General features: G+C 46.8%; 1 protein-coding gene across 1 annotated transcript; it reads left to right on the top strand.

Moving 5' to 3' along the window:
- Positions 1-7,855: 7,855 nt before the first annotated feature.
- LOC123053200 (probable BOI-related E3 ubiquitin-protein ligase 3) lies at positions 7,856-9,505 on the top strand. Its single transcript, XM_044476627.1, has 2 exons — positions 7,856-8,403; positions 8,520-9,505. The coding sequence occupies exons 1-2, from the start codon at positions 7,960-7,962 to the stop codon at positions 9,045-9,047; spliced, it is 972 nt and encodes a 323-aa protein (XP_044332562.1). The 5' UTR covers positions 7,856-7,959; the 3' UTR covers positions 9,048-9,505.
- The last annotated feature ends 10,839 nt before the right edge of the window (positions 9,506-20,344 follow it).

The following is a 20,344-nucleotide window of genomic DNA, read 5'->3' on the forward strand; positions in this document are numbered from 1 at the left end:
CTCATGCCTTCCTTGTTGCTTCCCTTACGTATACTCCAAGTCTTCTAGATTGCTTCTGTTCCAAAAATAACTTTCCCGAAGGTTTCATTCCGTTGGGACTCCGTTTGATATTCTTTTTCTGCGAAACACTGAAACAAGGGAAAAAACAGAAACTGGCAATGGGCTCTGGGTTAATAGGTTAGTCCCAAAAATAATATAAAAGTGCATAGTAAAGCACATTAAACATCTAAGATGGATAATATAATAGCATGAATACTTCATAAATTATAGATACGTTGGAGACGTATCACGCCCTTCCGCACCCCTGCGCTCGCCCGCGCGTGGCTTCGCTAGCGCCGCGCGCCGTGCCCGCTCCCCATGCCTCGTCCCTATACGTCTCCAGCTGCGACGCCCGTACGCGCCCGCCGGCTGCAGCCCAGGCCGCGCGCTCGCGCCGCATCTGGCCGCGCCCGCCTGCGCGAGGCCGCTCCCCGCGCGCGCCCTCCTGCTCATGGCCGCGACCCCGCCGTCCCGGCGTTGAGCTCCACCCGCTACTGACGCTCGTCAGTGCCCCGCCCGCCATCTGCTCGCGCGCGCCAGCCCCCTGTCCTGCGCTCGCCCCGCCACACTCTCCTGCACCCCGCGCGCGTGTACTGCTCCTGCCTTGCTGCTGCTGCTCGACCGCGCCATTGCTGCCACTGGTGCTCTGCTGCTCTATCTTGCTGCCGCAGTTGCTCCGTGCTGTTCACTACTGCTGCTCTATACTGATGCTGCTCTCTGTCGCCATTGCATGATGATGGGCATGGCCATGTCCATGGCCGAGCACTTGTGCGCGCATGTGTGCAGCTGGCTTGGGAATTGCCTCCACAACCATCTAATTAGGGATCATAATTAGTGTAGCCTAACCCATGTTAGCACTAACCTGTCCATCAGTAGACACTACATGTGGGCCTCCACTGCTAAATTAACTAGATAAATAAATCTGTCAAAATATCTAGTCTATGGCATGCGGCCCCTTTGACCCTGTTGACCAGTCAACATTGACGGGTCAACTGCTGATCGTATCTGCTGACTGGATCCCCTGGCCCCACTATCATACCCTTGGCTAGCACAGCCCCGTGTGACAAAAGTATTAAGATACTTATTTTTGAATTAAAAATATTGTTGAATATCTTTTAAAAACTAGAAATTCATAGAAAATAAACCGTAACTCGGATGAAAATATTTTGTATATGAAAGTTGCTCAGACCGACGAGACAAATCCGGATACGCAGCCCGTTCGTCCGCCACACAAATCTAGCATAGCAAACATGCAACTTTTTCCCCCTCCGGTTCATCTGTCCGAAAACGCGGAACACCGGGGATACTTTCCTGGATGTCCCCCCCTTGCCGGTATCACCTAGTACTGCGTTAGGTCACCTCTAGCACCGTGTATTGTCATGTTATGCTTTGTGATACTTTGATTGCTCTGTTATTTATGTGTTCCCCCTCCGTTACTTCTTTCATGTAGACACTGAGACCGCTGCCGGTACCCCTGTGATCGACTACATCGACGATGAACCCTTCTTGCCAGAGCAACCAGGCAAGCCCCCCCTTGATCACCAGATATCGCATATTCTTCTCTCTACTGCTTGCATTAGAGTGGTGTAGCATGTTCCTGCTTTCCGTTAATCCTATCCTGATGCATAGCCTGTCCTTGCTACTACTGTTGTTACCTTTACCTGCAATCCTACATGTTTAGTATAGTATGCTAGTATTCCATCAGTGGCCCTACATTCTTGCCCGTCTGCCATGCTATACTATTGGGCCGTGATCACTCGGGAGGTGATCACGGGTATTTACTTATATACATAATGTATGATACCTTTGGTGACTAAAGTCGGGTCGGCTCGTAGAGTACCCGCGAGTGATTCACGGATTGGGGGCTGAAAGGACCTTTGTCCCGACGGCCCTCTGTGCGGATCTTTGTGGCGGAGCGACAGGGCAGGTTGAGACCACCTAGGAGAGAGGTGGGCCTGGCCCTGGTCGGCGTCCGCAGTTACTTCATAATAACACGCTTAACGAGATCTTGGTATTTGATCTGAGTTGGGTCGTTGACCTTATACGCACTAACCGCCACGTGGGACAAGATATGGGCAACCGGCATCGTGGTATCAGCCGAAGCTCTTTTTGACGTCAGCGACTGAGCGGCGCGCGCCGAGTTGGACTGGAACGCCTGCTCTTTTATAAGGGAGGCTAGGTCGACTGCTCACCGGCCGCGTACGCAACGTGCAGGTGTGCAATGGGCGATGGGCCCAGACCCCCTGCGCGCATAGGATTTAGACCGGCGTGCTGACCTCTCTGTTGAGCCTAGGTGGGGCTGTGACGTGTTGATCTCCCGAGGCCGGACATGACCTAGGAAAGTGTGCCTGACCAGAGGGATCGAGTGTGTCGGGTAATGTGGTGCACCCCCGCAGGGAAGTTTATCTATTCGAATAGCCGTGATCCTCGGTAACAGGACGACCCAGAGTTGTACCTTGGCCTTATGACAACTAGAACCGGATACTTAATAAAATACACCCTTCCAAGTGCCAGATATAACCCGGTGATCGCTCTCACACAGGGCGACGAGGGGAAGATCACCGGGTAGGTTTATGCTATGCGATGATACTTGGTGAACTTACCATCCACTCTCTTCTACATGCTGCAAGATGGAGGCTGCCAGAAGCGTAGTCTTCGACAGGACTAGCTATCCTCCCTCTTATTCGGGCATTCTGCAGTTCAGTCCACCGATATTGCCTCTTTACACATATACCCATGCATATGTAGTGTAGATCCTTGCTTGCGAGTACTTTGGATGAGTACTCACGGTTGCTTTGCTCCCCCTTTTCCCTCTTTCCTTTCTTTCTGGTTGTCGCAACCAGAGGCTGGAGCCCAGGAGCCAGACGCCACCGTCGACGACGACTCCTACTACATCGGAGGTGCCTACTACTACGTGCAGGCCGCTGACGTTGATCAGGAGTAGTTTAGGAGGATCCCAGGCAGGAGGCCTGCGCCTCTTTCGATCTGTATCCCAGTTTGTGCTAGCCTTCTTAAGGCAAACTTGTTTAACTTATGTCTGTACTCAGATATTGTTGCTTTCGCTGACTCGTCTATAATCGAGCACTTGTATTCGAGCCCTCGAGGTCTCTGGCTTGTATTATGATGATTGTATGACTTATTTATGTTTTTAGAGTTGTGTCGTGATATCTTCCCGTGAGTCCCTGATCTTGATCATACACGTTTGCATGTATGATTAGTGTACGATTGAATCGGGGGCATCACAAGTTGGTATTAGAGCCGACTGCCTGTAGGAATCCCCCTTCCACACTCCTTGGCCGAAGTTGAGTCTAGTCATTGCAAAACTTTTACTAACATGACTGTGTGGCTTATGGGCCCACGCCGCCATTGGGTGATATTAGGATCTTTTACTCCTCGTCTATACTCTGGGACTCTGATCTCTTTTCTATTCGGGTTGAAATTTATTTACTAACTCTGACTCTAGGTTCTCGTAAACTATTTCCTCCCGGAGAGCCCCTTATCATAGATGATCGACTGCTGCATCAGAAGATTCTGAAGATACCCTCTAATGTTCTCCCAAGACTTCGTGCCCGTCGTTTTTTGTAATTCCCTATCATCGATATATCCCTATGGATAAATACATAAAGTCGCCATCCATACCTTCATTCCAAGTTGCTCTTGTTATTACTAGATACCACGGAATATTTTCCAATATCTCGAGAATCCTTTTTGCCTACTGTTAGCTCTTTTCGGCGTGAATACACCTGCAAATAATTCCTCACACTTATCGAGGATTCATTCATCCCCAGTTGATCATGTGTTTCACAAAATTCTTTGAAATGCTTCGGTCTTCCGAAAATCCTCAGCAGCCTATTGCTCTTGAAATTCTTGCTTTCTTGCATTATGGTTAATTCCATAAGTCTCGTATTCTTATTGACTTCCCTTGTCATTTTCATTTTAAGTCCGTTGATTCAATATGTTGCGAATGCCCGCAATCCTCAATCAGATCCTAGAATTCATCCTTCCGGCTCAGACGTCATTTTATACATGAGCTGGTTCTCGACCAATCAAATTGCCGTCGATTGTGCCCCTAAGTCTATTCAACTTATTCATCCTTGATCAGATATTGTGCTCACTAAATGATGTAGCAACAACAAACGAATTATTTGCATCTACATAAGTGAACTAAGTATTTATATTATCTTTGTAGATGGCAGCCTCTTGATGATGATCTCTTCTAGCAACAACGATCACAACCGTTAGAAAATTGGTCCGGAGCGAACTCGCTAAAAGACCGCTCGCACATGAGCATGTGGTTGTGTACCCCCGACGACGAGCACGATATGCAAGACAATGTCACCAGAGGAGCCTCGCTGAGAGCATGATACACAAGACAAACCGGCGAGGTCTTTTAGAGAACCAAAAATCCACATGCTTAGGAGGGACCCTGTCTGGAAGTGCGGCAGCTATGTACTGCCCTTTAGGGCCTTGAGATTCGCTGTCATCAAACACGAATAACAATGAAGAACGCGGAAGAGATAAAAGGTTAAAAGTAAAGGTGACATATTGGTTTGTCGATTGTGTGTTGTTTCAATCGGCCATCACCTCTGATGTATATAAGAGGCGACTGGACTTCCCGTACAATAAAAGCACTCATGTCCCGTCCAAAGAGTCAAATTTTAATCTAATTCGAATTGATAAGGCCTGAACTTCCAGGCTCCAGATGTATCAAATAGTCTTCTTGCACTGATTTTGGAGGTTGCATACGATCTCGTCCTAACATGACCCCCAAAACAAATGTATTTTCCTCAACGAGGCGACAACTTTCATTTTGCGCACTGTTCCACCTGCGATGACCTTGTGGTTGTATTTCTACGAGCAAATTGGTAAAAAGAAATACAAACCCAGTTTTTTTTGTGCACGACGCACAACTTTTTCTTGTAAGTCCCAGAATTTTTTGTGTTACCTCGGAACTTCCGGGGCAAACTTCTGCACCGCGCCGTTTTAGCTCTCGAGGTTGCATATGACCTTGGATGGAGATAATAAAAAAAGTGAAGTTGTTCACTTCGACAACACAAGAAATTTCAGTTTTACGACCTTTTCATTTGATGTCAAAAGTCTGATGTCACTATATGCATCTCCAAACTTGTCGTGTCCGAGCTTCGATTTGGGCTATCTTTACATCCATTCCTATATTCTCAGAGAGAGCGACATAATGATGAACTCCAATACCTAAATTGACCTCACCTTATTATGGGTTTAAACCATCCTTTGTGGTCATGTCATTCTTTAGCATCAACACTGCGACAACACCTATACACGGAGTACAGTGCAATTGAGCGTGCGTATCAATGAATCAATGGTACTACTCACGGGGCAACCAAGCAATGGAGCCGGAGTCCAGATTATCGGAGTGAGTCGCGTTCTTTGTTGCAGCTAGTTACTACTCCCTCCGATTATGTTTTAATTTGCATATAAAATTTGTCTGAAGTTAAAGTTTGTAAAGATTGACCAACTTTTTAGGAAGAATTTTTTTTTCGGGAATTCTAGGAATAATTTGTTCTAGGAAGAAATATTAAGATTCGTAATACAAAATCAATATCATTACATGCATTATGAAATTAATGTTAATACTATGTAACTTCAATATTATAGATGTGATACTTTTCAGATGCATTTGGTCAAAATTGGTGTAGTTTGATGTCAAACAAATTTTATTTGCGTCATCGGGCATGGGAGCACAGACTACGACTATAGGAGGGACTCGCGGGAGCCGTCGGCGATGGGCGAGCCCATGCTTTCTGACCAGCGCACCGCACCCGGAAAGGGAGCTTGACTATTAAATGGAGACTGTTAAATGGACAGATCTTATATGCGAATTAAAAAGAACCGGAGAGAGTACTAGAGAGTTTGCATTGTTCCGTTCGCCAGCTAGAGACGCTACACTAATAAGTAGCCGCCGTGCGTTGGACTTTGGGATGGCATGCATGCACATGCACATGCACATGCAATGCATGGGACGTACGGGAGATCTGGATGTCGATGTGCGCAGTACGCAGTACTACTAGCACGTATAGCGCGCACAGTCTGAGGCTGTAGAGTCGTGCAATGTATAGTATCTTATCGCCTCACAATCATCGTCACCGGCGTCGCAGTGTACGTGGCAGCACCGTCTGCGTGATTCCCAACAGTGCGTGGTGGGTTGCGTGACTGGCCCACACGTCACGCGTGGTGCCAGGCGTGTGATGCGCGATCATGCGTTATACTTCCTTCGTTCCTAAATATAAGTTTTTTGACATTTTAAATAAACTACAACATACGGATATATGTAGGTAGATTCATCATTTTTTTCGTATATAGTCATTTATTGAAATCTTATATTTAGGAACGCAGGGAGTAGATGGATGGATGGTTGGTGGTACTCCGTGCCGCGCCAGCGCCAGTACCGGAGACGCAGTGCATGCAGGTGCGCCCCGCAGAATGGTCGGTCGGTGCGGCGCCTTTACGGAGCGGGCGACTGTTACTTCCACCTTTCATGGCCGCCACGAGGAAGAGGAACGCAGCTGCCCCTGCCCGTGCCCGGCACCACTATAGTACCACTGTGGATCGTGGCTGCCGACGCCGCTCGATGAGCTGGTTTGGTGATGTGTGTGTGCGCGCGCGCCAAATAAGCTCCTTGTTTGCATTGCATGTGCTTGCTTGATCGGCGCCGAACATTAACTAGTAGGAGTACGTACCCCGCCCGTCGCTTGGACCCAGATCGATCAATCAGCGAGGGCAGTGCTCCGTCAGAGCTACACGAGGGCGGCCACTACTGTGCGCTCTTTCCGTGAGCAGCAGGACAGGAGCAGGACCAGGCTGCTATCTAGATCCGGGTCTGCAGGGCGCGTCTTGAATTCTTGATCACTCGCTTGGCGTTTTCACAAGATGTGGAGCCGAACGTGTGGTGCCACCGCAAACCTGCGGCCTGTTTGATTCCAAATAAGTCATCAATTTATAAATAAAATAAATAAATAAACGACTTATTTTGCTAAACAGATCCAACTTATAAGTCACCCCAACTTATAAGTCATAAGTTGCTCCACCCCAACTTAAAACTCATAAGTCATCCCCTTTTGCGTGGGTCCCATCATCTTTACATTAAAAAACAAGATGGAAAAGTGTGGTCAGATGACTTATAAGTCAGGTGACAACCAAACATGCGTGACTTATAAGTCATTGGTTTAAGTCACCTGACTTATAAGTGGTGAGTTATTGGAACCAAACAGGCCCTTATTGAATTCAGCTGTTATCCTGCCCAAGAGCTTTGATTCACGCGTCTCCGTTCCCATCCTTTTTATCTTTTTTTTTTGAGAACGGGGCGTCGACCCGTTGGCTGGGCAGCTGAGGTTGCTGCCAGCCTACCCAAGTTCGAGTCCCGGCACGGACGCGCGGTGCATACGGAGTTTCTTCTATATAAAGAAAAGCCAACGAGGGTTATCCTTTGGGTTGATCTCATTTTTTTATTTTTTCTTTAGCGGCAGCCGTACGTACGTTGGGATCGCATCACGCAATCTGTTTCGTTGTTTGGTCGCCGCTACCAAGCTGTTCGTAGCGGACTTTTGACCGCAAATTACCGTATCTTTAGGTGCTGTAGATGTAGATGGATCTTTTTTTTTTTGAGAGAATGTAGATGGATCTTTGGGACGGCCCTGCATGGATGGATCGTCGACCCATTATTTCCCCGGTCAGTTGCTCAACGTGCAGTGGCGTCACGTGTCCTCCCACCAGAGTGCCGCTTCAAGTCATGGCCTTTTCCGTAACCGCAAACGCGGACGCGTATAAAACCTCCCTCCCTCCCTCCGCATAGGTCTCCACGCCCACGACCGTCTCCTCATCCGTTTCCCTCTCCTCTCTCTTCCTTCGCCAAACCCGAAAACTAGCACGCCGTAGTACTTGGCCATGGCCGTGCAGGCGCAACACCTCTCCCACTCCTTCCCCCACGACCTCCACGCCTACAACAGCGTCAGTGCTCTGGAGGACGAGATGACGGGCGGCTCCCTCTTCTTTCCCGACAACCTCAAGCGCGGGCCGGAACTGGAGGGTGTTGGGAACACGCTGTTCGGCGACGTTCCGCGCGTCGATCCCACTTGGCACGACAGTATCACCCGCAGCCACGGTTTTGTGCAGAGGAAGCGGGCGCGCGTCGTCCCGGAGGCGCCTTCGTACTTGGAGAATCAGCGCGGGCAGGGGCTTGTGCCCGTCGGCGATGTGCTGACCAGGGCGGTGGGCTCCGGCACGGCGTCCACCAGTGGGAGAATGATCAATGCCGCCGGCCCGCCGCAGGACCTGCTCTCGCAGCTGTACCGTCAGGGCATGGAGATCGATGCAGTCCTACGACTCGAGGTACGTACCATCTTGTTCATGCACCGTTTCTCTTTCTATCTTGGTGATTGGGCTCGCGTTCTTGGTTTGATTGCACGGTGTATTGATTCGTGGTGATTCTGATGGACGTTCTGCAGACTGACCGCATGCGCGCGGGGCTGGAGGAGGCGCGGCAGGAGCACGTCAGGGCGCTGGTATCGGCGGCGGAGCGTGCTGCGGCGAGGCGGCTGCGTGCCGCGGAGGCCGCGCTGGAGCTGGCGCGCTGCCGCAACGCCAAGCTGTCAGAGAGGCTCACCCAGATTTGCGCCGAGGGTCAGGCGTGGATACGCGTCGCCAAGAGCCACGAGGCAGTCGCTGCGGGCCTCCAAGCTACACTCGACCAGCTTCTGCAGTCCCCTTGCGCTGCCGTCGCCGCCACCGGAGCGGATGGAGACGGCGACGCCGAGGACGCGCGGTCCTGCTGTTTCGAGACCCCCGCCGGCGACGACGCTGCGGCATCCAAGGCGTCGGCGGCGGCGTGCAGGGCTTGCGGCGAGGGCGAGTCGTGCGTGTTGCTGCTGCCGTGCAGGCACCTGTGCCTCTGCAGCGCGTGCGACGCCGCCGTGGACACTTGCCCGTTGTGCGCGACCACCAAGAACGCGTCGCTCCATGTCCTGCTCTCGTGATTGAAGGAACCAGTGGCCTCCTCCGAAACGGTTTGCGATAGGAAAGTCAGCAGGCTTGATCAACTTGCCCATGTTATCAAGCTACAGTGGGTTCAGTTTGCCGAAGAAATAGCAGTGCTTCAAGAATTTGGCAGCAGGTCATGTGGAATCTCAGCTCTCTAAAGAGACCCGCGTCTAAATGTACAAGTGGTTCCTGGAGTTTTGCAGAGCATATTACTTTCAGGAGCTGCCTGAATTAGCCAGAAAAACAAACTGTTGTGGGTTTGTTATTTCGGACAAGAATGGCAGGAACTGAATGCAATTTCAAATAGAGCGCCCTAGTTTGATTTTACCGATTTCGTCTTCCAAGTAGGATTAGAGTGTATTTTGTTTAGGATTTCGACGTTTGCTGGCACAATATGGCAAATCGAATGTTTTTCATAATAATTTATGTTGCGGAGGATCATTTTCTTTATTAAGCAATGACAAATTCGGCATGTTCTATTCTTTGCTAGGATTTGCCATGCTTGCTCGTCATCCTCGCCACAACATAATTTGACATGAAAAAAGTACGATTTGCGATGCTCTCCTGGAACGTTAGTTTTGTTTTAACCTTTCCTTTTGTTCATGGCATAGTTTTCGGTTGTTGTGGGCACCTCCAATCAAGAAACCAAGGATAGTCATTTTTTGTGTTTGGCTAGAGCATCTATAATTGGACCCTCACTCCCCTGGACAGCCTCCACCCGGACCCAAGAGGACCCAAAAACGCTTTCAAACCCAGCCATCCCCACCCGGACCCAAGAGGACCCAAAAACACTACTCAACCGGACCTCCATGTGTTAGGCCAGCTCCACCGCGCGACCCCAAACGGACGTCCGTTTTGTCCGGATTTTGTTTGTTTGGGTAAGGCAATAAGGTCGTGTCCGGGCAGTTTCTGGGATGCGGTGGCCGTGTGCCCAACGCGGGGACGCATCTTGACCGCACTCTGTCCGCGTACATTTTTCTTTGCAAGCCTTTAATTTTTTTTCATCATTCATTTTTGGTACATGGGAATACATCACCAAATTTTGACTAGAAAGTAAGACCAAAGAAAACAAGAACCACAAGAATACATTTTAGAAGATATTCAACTTACATAACTGCTCCTCTAAGTTAGATTTCGATGTTCATTGTTTATCTGCGGAGGAGGCTCGATCTTGCGTGCTTTTTTCTTCTTTGAGTCTAAAGAAGTAGAGATTGCTTCCTCGCATCTAGTCTCATGTCTATCCTCTAATCTAGCAACAAGTGCACTAGTCCCATCTCTAGCCTCTATGCTAGCTAAAAGTGCACGAACATCTACTAAATTGCGTTCTATCAATATATCGATGTACTCTTCTTCCTAATACCAAAACTTGCATCCATGCTACACAACAAAATTTGAAGTTAGCACAACTAGTCAAATCTAAGATCACAACGGAAGCTAAAAAAAGCACATACCCCATCGTTTAAGCACTTGATGAACACCCATCCGGAATGTTCCGGCATTGTAGACACGTGACGCACGACCTTCTTTGGGCAGAGGTCGCACTTAATGAGTGGCAACGGTGCGCCGACGAGCTTTTGGGCTAGCACCGAGCCCGGCCGATCGCCATTCGTGTATCTGCCGGCTGACCACCGACGGTGTAGATCCGAGCGGCTAGAGGAGGAGCAACTGCCTGCATGCGGCCTTGCGGCCCTGCCAGGGCCTTCCGACCCGGTGCCCGGCCAGTCCATGGCGCGGCGCGGCCTCCCACAGCCGGGCGAGCTCAAGACCGACCGGATCCGCCCCAAATCCGGCCGGCGGGTGCGCAAATCAGGTGGCCGTGGTTGGGTAGCTCGGGGGCACCGAGGGGAAGGGGCTGGGCTAGCGCGCGTCCGTGCTGCATAGCTGCAATGGCAGCGGTGGCGGCGGCGGCGGCGAGTGGAAGAGTGGGGAAAAGTGGAGGGGGTGCGGCCGGAGGGAGGGAGGGGGGCGGATAGAAAAAGGTTTCCCTGTGCCACCGACGGGCGGGCCAGGGGAGGACACGCGCAGACGGCCCGCCCGTCCGCGTGCTATCTGTTTCACCCCAAAAACGGCGCAAACTTGGGCGGGGATGGGTCGAAAGCGAACAGAAACGGACAAAAGTCCGTTTGCGCCCGCGCGCTAGGCCGTCTGATTCGTCCGTTTTACCCCAAACGGACGCACGCGGACATGATGGGGTCGCGCGGTGGAGTTGGCCTTATATGTCCGACAGTCTGGTGCCCTACAAACCAGATCTGTTGACTGGAGGGTTCGCTGCCTGCTCGAACAAGGAGATAGTTGTTCGGCTTGCGATCCGCCTGTCCCGGGTTGATACCCAAGCTCCCCGCCCGAGCCATTTTGGGCTTGGATCCAATGGCGATGTGTCCATCAGCAACTATAGGCTTGTGTCTGCGATCTCACCACTGCAAGCGCGTCGAATGGAGGTCCAGGAGCGTTGTGAACCTCTACCTGGTCAGCGACCCGAGCTTTCACTCCATAGGCGAGAGAGGCTCCGTGGATCCCCAGGTTGGGTAATTGTCCTAGCATCGCCGGTCTTGGAGTTCGATGCCAATGGCTCCAATGAACAAGGCCACAGATGCCCCGTATGCGGCCATTGTGGTGGAATGTCCGAGGTCGAGGCACAGCATGCCCACAGTAGAGCGCTCGTGCATGTCGCACCATGGAGGACGTATGATGTTGCCGGATCTAAGAGAAGCAGCAAGCCCGGACGGACCAAGCCCATGCGCCAGTGCCCTCACAACCTTCCATCGACGAGGACATCGACGGTGACACGTCCGACACGTCAAGCTTCGGCGCCGAGAAGATTCACCTTGACACATTCTAGTGGGTGATTATAGAAAGGCTTAGTGCTTCGATAGTTGCAAGTAGTTGTTTTTTTTAAACAATTTATATTTAGACCGTATTTGTTTTCTTGCTTAGATTTGCAATGTATATAAGATTGTAAAATTGAACTTCAAGTGTAATAAGAAGTCAACAACTATTCAGCTAGTGCTTTTGATGTTTAAGTAAGAATTGCCTGATTTGCAATGTATATTAAGACCGTGCAATTAAACTCAAAGTATAATAAAAACTTATCACCTCTTATCTGACTTGTGTGTTGACTTCTAATCCAATGGGGCTCACTTTATGACAATTTGATGTTCTTGGAGGAATGGTACTGACAATTGTCGTAGGGGGTTGTTCTTTTCTTTTTCTTCCTCTGCCAACCTTGGTAACAAGGAAGGAAAAGAAGAAACAACCATCACCGACTCTCGAAATACCCGTGAGGGTGATTGTTGAGAGCTGGTTGAAGTATGCCCACTATTGTCGTAGGGAGTCACTGTTGTACTTCTCCTATGAGACAATGGTAAAGTAAGAGGGGAAGTACATTAGTGACCATCACTGACAGTCGAAATACCCGTGAGGAAGAGCCCACCATATATATACACCACCATGTGAGAGATGAGAGTTGTTGAAGGGAGTCTCGATGGACCGAAAGTCAACTCACATGCCTAATGATTAATTGATTAATTACTGTCAATCCAGTGGCAATGTAGGTGTCGTCATCTGTTCTGCTATTTCTTTTATACATGTTTGCATAATTTGTTGGCTCTTGAGTCCCATTGTGTGCTCCTTCTGTGTCTAGTATTGTTCCACGATTGTACTTAATTTAATTGCATGCTCCTTCTTTGTTGATTTTTCTAGGGCGTTCTCCATTGAGTCCACGTCTCCTCCTTGTCGCCAGGCCTCCCCTATCGCACCATCATCCTCCACTCCTCCGCGAGAGGAGACTCAAGGGCCTCCTCAATGGGTCGTGGTACGCACAGTAAGGACTATGGACGCCGTAGACAGATGGTGGGAGTGCTGGAAGGAGCTGAAGAGGATGGAGGCTCTCGCACATGAGAGCACAAACATGGCGGAGGACTTGTAAGTTTGCAAAAATCGCATGCTTAGTGAATTGAGAAATGCAGTAGGCGTAGTCCGATTAGTGGCCAATGATGAAGAGCGTGCATGGATGCCGGATCAGAGCAAACCATAATTGGTCCTAGGATGGCCACAATATGAGATGAAATCTCCGATTCGGGTTCAGAGAGCCCAATGGGGATGTATGATGGGGCTAATGCCACCAAAAACACCCAACCCACCACCATGGAGGACGGATATGCCACAACCAGCACTGGTTGTCTGACGAGTAGGGCTTTCGAGAGTGTAGCTTTGAGAACATTACTATTTAGTATGCATTTTAATTAAGTGTGTTGAACTTATGTTAGATAATGTTCATCTATATTTTGCTATCCCAATAATGTGTCATGGAAGCATAATTAATATTTTGGTTCATAAAATCTACCATGGCACCATATTGGGCTACAAAAGTGGCAGAAAACATAGTTAGAAAAAAATACTACTATGGTATATCTACTGCTATTTGAACTAGTTAATTAAATGAGTTGTACATTCGCACTGTGTGGTAGAACTTGAATGAAAGCTACCAATTGCACCTACAGGGTTGCATTACTTGGTTTGGCAGCAAAATAGGATCAAAATGCTGCGAAGCAATATAAATGATTTTATTTTTTAATTTAGGAAATTAAAATCAGCAGCATGTAAGCAGAAACCACCGCTGCTACTTTAATTCTTGATTAGCGGCATTCGTCAGGTGGACACGCAACTACTCCTTTACGAGTTAGCAACGCTTTGCATCAGAAAAGCTACTAAAGTAACACACACTAGCGGCGTCTGGTTGGAATGTTGCTAGCTATCACAGACTAGCAGCGTCCACCCAGCACACTGGAAGTCTGAACTCACTAGTGGCGTCATACTAGCAGTGCGCACTAGGAACGCTGCCAGTCATCACTACTGAACGCCGCTAATTAGGGGTTTCCCTACTAGTGATATAGATTCTTAGAGGGGAGGGGGCTAAAACAAGGAGGGAAGGAATCCCTCCTGGGTGCGCCGGCCTAGGGGGTAGGAGGAGCCCTTTGCTACTTGTGAGTTGCGTTGGGATTTTCGCCGAAGAAGATGGGTGAAGCAATATAGTAGTTAATAAGTATTTCCCTCAGTGAGAACCAAGGTTTACCGAACCAAAAGGAGAATCACACAAATCTTAGTGATCAGTACCTGCACACACAAGAGCAAATACTTAGACCCAACACGGGCAAGAGGGTTCTCAATCCCCTTGAACTCATTTTCTGTAAGGATCAAATCTAGTAGTGGTACATAGATAAATTGCAAAACAAAGGAAAGGTAAATAAATTGCAGCAAGGTATTTTTGGTTTTACAAATATGTTAAAGATAGACCCAGAGTCCATAATTTTCACTAGAGGTTTCTCGCTCGAATAAATAGCATAAAGTGGGTAGACAAATTACTGTTGGACAATTGATAGAAAAGCGCATAGTTATGATGTTATTCACTGCAATGATCACGTATATGGACATCACGTCCGTGGCAAGTAGACCGAAATGATTCTGCATCTACTACTGTTATTCCACCAATCGACCGCTATCCAACATGCATCTATGGTATTAAATTCATGAAAAACAGAGTAACGCTTTAAGCAAGATGACATGATGCATACACAATAAAACCAAGAAATATCATTAAACCCCATCATTTTACCCCTAGTGACAACAAAATAAATACGTGGCTCGCTATGCCTTCTTTTACTGGGCGAGGACACCGCAAAATGTCACAAAGCACCTCTCTCACTGAAGATAAATCAATCTAGTGGCCAAATCAAATGGATAGATCAAAAAGAATTACAAAGCTATAACAATGATGCATAATAAATTCCAGAAAAGACTCAGTTACTTTCAATAAATAGTCTGATCATAAACCCACAATTCATCGGATCCCAACAAATAAACCGCAAAAGAAGATTACATCGGATCGAACTCCATGGAGATCATGGAGAACTTTGTATTGAAGATCGGAGAGAAAGAAGAAGCTATATAGCTACTAGCCATGAACCCGTTGGTCTGTGGTAAACTACTCACACATCATTGGAGGTGCAACAAGGATGATGTAGAAGCCTTCCATGATCGATTCCTCCTCCGGCAGAGTACCGAAAAATGCCTCCATATGGGATCGCAGAAGAAGAGAACCTTGCAGCGGCGGAAAAAGTGTTTCAGCAGGTTCTTTGTTGGTTTGGGATTATTTGGGAATTTATAGAGTTGGAATCAGGTCAAACAGAGTTACATAGGACCCATGAGCTCAGGGGCGCCCCCTGGGGCACGCCGGGTGAACTCGTCGCTCTCCCGTAGCCTCCTCCCAAATGTTCTTGTGTCCATTCTGGTTCAGAAAAATCACCATAAAGTTTCATCGAGTATGGACTTCGTTTGGTATTGATTTTCTAAAAAGCGAAAAACAAGCAAAAGACTGCGACTGGCACTCGCAACTGAGTTAATAGGCTAGTTGCAAAAAATGATATAAAATTTCATATAAAGTATCCAAGATTGGTAATATAATAGGATGAAACAATAAAAAATTATACATATGTTGGAGACGTATCAGCATCCCCAGGCTTAATTCCTGCTCGACCTCGAGTAGTTAAATGATAAAAATAGAATTTTTAATGTTTAATGCTACCTAGCATGTTTGTCATGTAATCTCTTTACGATATAAATATTGAGAATCGATGAAGTAACTGATAACAACATAATAATATCCATGTATATAAGAAACATAATCATTCCTTTTTTCCAAAAATACGATGCTTGTTGACCCACAAGTATAGGGATCGATCGTAGTAATTTTGATAAGTAAGAGTGTCAAACCAACGAGGAGGAGAAGGAAATGATAAGCGGTTTTCAACAAGATATTTTCCGCAAGCACTGAAATTATCGGAAACAGATAGTTTGATACCAAGATATTTCGTAACAACTAACAAGTAGCAATAGTAACAAAGGTGCAGCAAGGTAGCCCAATCCTTTTCATAGCAAAGGACGGGCCAGATATTTCTCTTGTAGCAAGCAAAGCGTTCTTGAGCACACATGGGAATCCATCGAGTCACTTTCATCATGTTTGTTTGATTCGTGTTCGCTACTTTGATAATTTGATATGTGGGGTGGACCAGTTCTTGGGTGTTGTTCTTACTTGAACAAGCCTCCCACTTATAATTACCCCCTCACAAGCATCGGCAACTACAAAAGAAGAATTAAGATAAATCTAACCATAGCATGAAACATATGGATCCAAGTCAGCCCCTTACGGAATAGCGCATAAACTAGAGTTTAAGCTTCTGTCACTCTAGCAACCCATCATATAATTACTACTCCACAATGCCTTCCCTTAGGCCAAAGTATGGTGAAGTGTCATGTAGCCGACATTCAGACGACACAACTAAAGGAAGCAACAACATACATATCATCAAAATATCGAACCAATACCAAATTCACATGATTACTTATAACCGGACTTCTCACATGTCCTCAAGAACAAAAGTAGCTACTCACATATCATATTCATGTTGAAGATCAGAGGGGTGTTGAATATCATTAAGGATCTGAACATATAATCTTCCACCAAATAAACCAACTAGCATCAACTACTAGATGTAATCAACACTACTAGCAACCCACAGGTATGAATCTGAGGTTTTGAGGCAAAGATTGAATACAAGAGATGAACTAGGGTTTGAGATGAGATGGTGCTGGTGAAGATGTTGATGAAGATTTGTCCTCCCACGATGAGAGGATCCTTGGTGATGACGATGGCTTCGATTCCCCCCTCCCGGAGGGAAGTTTCCCCGACGGGATCACTCCGCCGGAGAGCAAAAGTGCTCCTACCCAGGTTCCACCTCGAGACGGCGGCGCTTCGTCCCGAAACTGTCCTTTTGATTTTTCTAAGTAAAATGGCATCATATAGTAGAAGATGGGCATCGGAGGCCTGCTAGGGGCCCCACAAGTCCAGGGGCACCCTAGGGGTAGAGCGTGCCCCTAGTCTTATGGCTCCCTGGTGGGCCCCCTATTGATGTTTCTCTCGCCAATAAATTTTATGTATTCCAAAACAATTCTCCATCAATTTTCAGGTCATTTGGAGTTGTGCAAAATAGGTGTCTCCGATATAGCCCTTTGCGGTCCAGAATTTCAGCTGCCGGCAATCTCCCTCTTCATATGAAACTTGCAAAAATAAGAGTGAAAAGGCATAACAATAGTATTATGAAGTAAAATAACAGTCCAAATTGAAATAAATATAAATAGGAAAACATGATGCAAAATGGACGCATCAATGCTCAAAGAATGTTATCCTACTCATTGAATTATGTAAGCATGGCATGACTTCGCCTTCACCGCATAAGTATAAATCATGCACCCCGGTGTCAAACCAAGCAACTGTATCATACTTTTTTAACGTGCTTCAGAATTTTTAACTCCACTCAATACCTGAGCGTGAGACATGGATATTAGCGCTAGGGTGGAATAGAATGCGGTGGTAGAGATATATAGGTGAAGTCAAAAAGGAAGAAAGTCTCGCATCAAGTCGGTGGATCAATGGGCAATGGAGAGGCCCATCAATTGAATCAATGCGAGGAATATGGATTGCCATGCAACGGATGCACTAGGAGCTATAATTGTATGAAATCTCAAACTAAAACTAAGTGGGTGTGCATCCAACTTGCTTGCTCATGAAGACCTTGGGCATTTGAGGAAGCCCATCATCGGAATATAAAAGCCAAATTCTATAATGAAAAATTCCCACTCGTATATGAAAGTGATAACTTAGGAGACTCTCTATATGAAGAACATCGTGGTACTCTTAAGCACACGTGTGGTAAAAGGATAGTAACATTGCCCCTTCTCTCTTTTCTCTCACTATTTTGTTGGGCTCTTTTGGCCTATTTTTTCGTCTGTGGTTCACCCGGACTTGTGGGGGAATCATTGTCTCCATTATCATTTCCTCACTAGGAAATGCTCTAATAATGATGATCATCACACTTTTATGTACTTACAACTCGATGAACTGAAACAATATGACTCTATATGAATGCCTCTAGCAGTATACCAGGATGTGCATTGATCTAGCGTAACATGTATAGTAATGAAGAGCGGTTTCTTTCCCAAAAATATCATGTCAGCTCTATATGATCATGCAAAGCAATATGATGATGAACACACAAGTCATGTGATGGAACGGTCGAAGTTGCATGGCAATATGTCTAGGAATGACTATGGAAATGCCATGATAGGTAAGTATGGTGGATATTTTGAGGAAGATATAAGAAGGCTTGTGTGTGATAGAGCATATCATATCATGGGGTTTGGATGCACCGGCGAAGTTTGCAGCAACTCTCGAGGTGATAAAGGGCAATGAAGGGTACCGAAGAGGCTAGCAAATTGCAGAAAGGTAGGAGTGCATAATTATCCATGGACTCACATTAGTCATAAATAACTCATATACTTATTGCAGAAGTTTATTAGCCCTCGAAGCAAAGTACTACACGCATGCCCCTAGGGAGGAGGTTGGTAGGAATTAACCATCGCGCACCCCCGGTTATGACAACACTGAAGGATTTCAATCAGACATAAAAATGCTCAAGCATTCCCACCATGCCATGTCGGACACTTAAATGACTAGTTAATAACAAGCTTTAATATCTTACTTATAAATGATCATGGACTCATACCCTTTCATATTACAATATCAATATAATTAAAACAAACGTTTTATATTTAGTGATCTACATGAAAGTTTTTATTATACCTCTCTTAAATACTTATCCTTTTTGGATTAGTCTTATAACCCGTGCTCATTACCACTTCCTATTTAAATACTCTCAAAAACATTTAAGTGAAGTATGAGCGTGCAATCATTTCTATGAAATATAACCACCGTTGTGCTCTAACAGGTACTCCCTCCGTTCCAAAATAGACGACCCAACTTTGTATAAAGTTAGTACAAAGTTGGGTCATCTATTTTGGAACGGAGGGAGTATACGTGAAGCAATAGAGCAACTACATTGCTCAAAGATATAAGTGAAGCTCATAGAGTATTCTAACAAATTGTAATGAATGTGTGTCTTCTCAAAAAGGTGTGTCTAGCAAACAATGATTCTGGCAAACTAACAAGCAAACAAAATAAAACTATGGCACAAGACGCTCAAAGTAAAACTCATATCACGTGATGATAAAAATATAGCTCCAAGTAATATATCGATGAATTGTAGACGTAAGAGGCACTACAAAAAAACACTTCCGTGATGATACATGTTTGTCACAGTAGGTCACGTTTTCTGTCATGTATGTACATCCATGACGATTTTATGACAGAATCAAGATAGTCATACCTGTGTTGTCGTAGAAGTGTTCCATGACAATACTCAAATTATTATCCTCGAAGTGTCCACTTCTATGATGATAAATGACGTGTCATGTAAGTGCTTTCATCAAGGGTAACCGACACGTGGCATCCACCATAACGGGTTGCTGTTAAGCTATCGGGTCCAGTTTCGGATCCGATAACCCTTTAACAGCCAAGTCCAATGGCGAGTTTCCGCATGTAAAATTCTCATTGGCCATAGGGACCATGTGTCAGCTCCGCGTTGGGACAGATGTCAACCGCCCAATGGACAGGAGGCGCCTATTATACGTCGACACGTGGCAAGGCCGAACATCGGTCCATTTAGGTTTTAAAGGCCGACCCGGTCAAAATTAGCGGGCGGGCCCATTAACGGCCTGCTTGCAGACGGCCCATTGGCAGTTAAGGCCCGTTGGAATAGTGTCAAATCAGTCCGTCAATGACCCGTTCTAGATTTCGCATCATTGCGGCCCATGGTCACTTTTGGCCCGTTAACAATCCGCTAAGTATTTCGGCCGAATTACGACCCAGTGTGTTTTCGGCCTGTTAAAGGTCCTGCTACATTTGGGCCTATTTATTGCCTAATAAAAATTTCCGCCCACAAAAGACCGTGAAGGAATTTGGCCATATTCAGCCACGTCTGACATTCGGCCTGTCAGGGGCGCACTGTTAGATGTGGGGCACTTCTAGCCTGTTGTGTTTTTCGGCCTGTTAACGTCAGACGAAATCCATGGGCCATATGTGGCCCAACATCGCACTGGGCTATTAACAACCCATATACTTGCTGATACAAATCAAGCTCGCCCGCACTTCCGGCCTGGTAAAGGCCCGTGTAGTAGGTCGGCGCAATTACGACCCATCTGACTTTCGACCTGTGAACGATCCGCATTGTAAATGGGCCACCACGTGATGAGATACATTTCGGCCTCCTAATGACGAGTGGTTTATTTGGCACATTTCAGGCCCAATCATCTTTCAGCCTCATAAAAGTCCTGGGTATATTCC

Source organism: Triticum aestivum, chromosome 2D (genome assembly GCF_018294505.1).
Source record: "Triticum aestivum cultivar Chinese Spring chromosome 2D, IWGSC CS RefSeq v2.1, whole genome shotgun sequence".
Classification (NCBI taxonomy): domain Eukaryota; kingdom Viridiplantae; phylum Streptophyta; class Magnoliopsida; order Poales; family Poaceae; genus Triticum; species Triticum aestivum.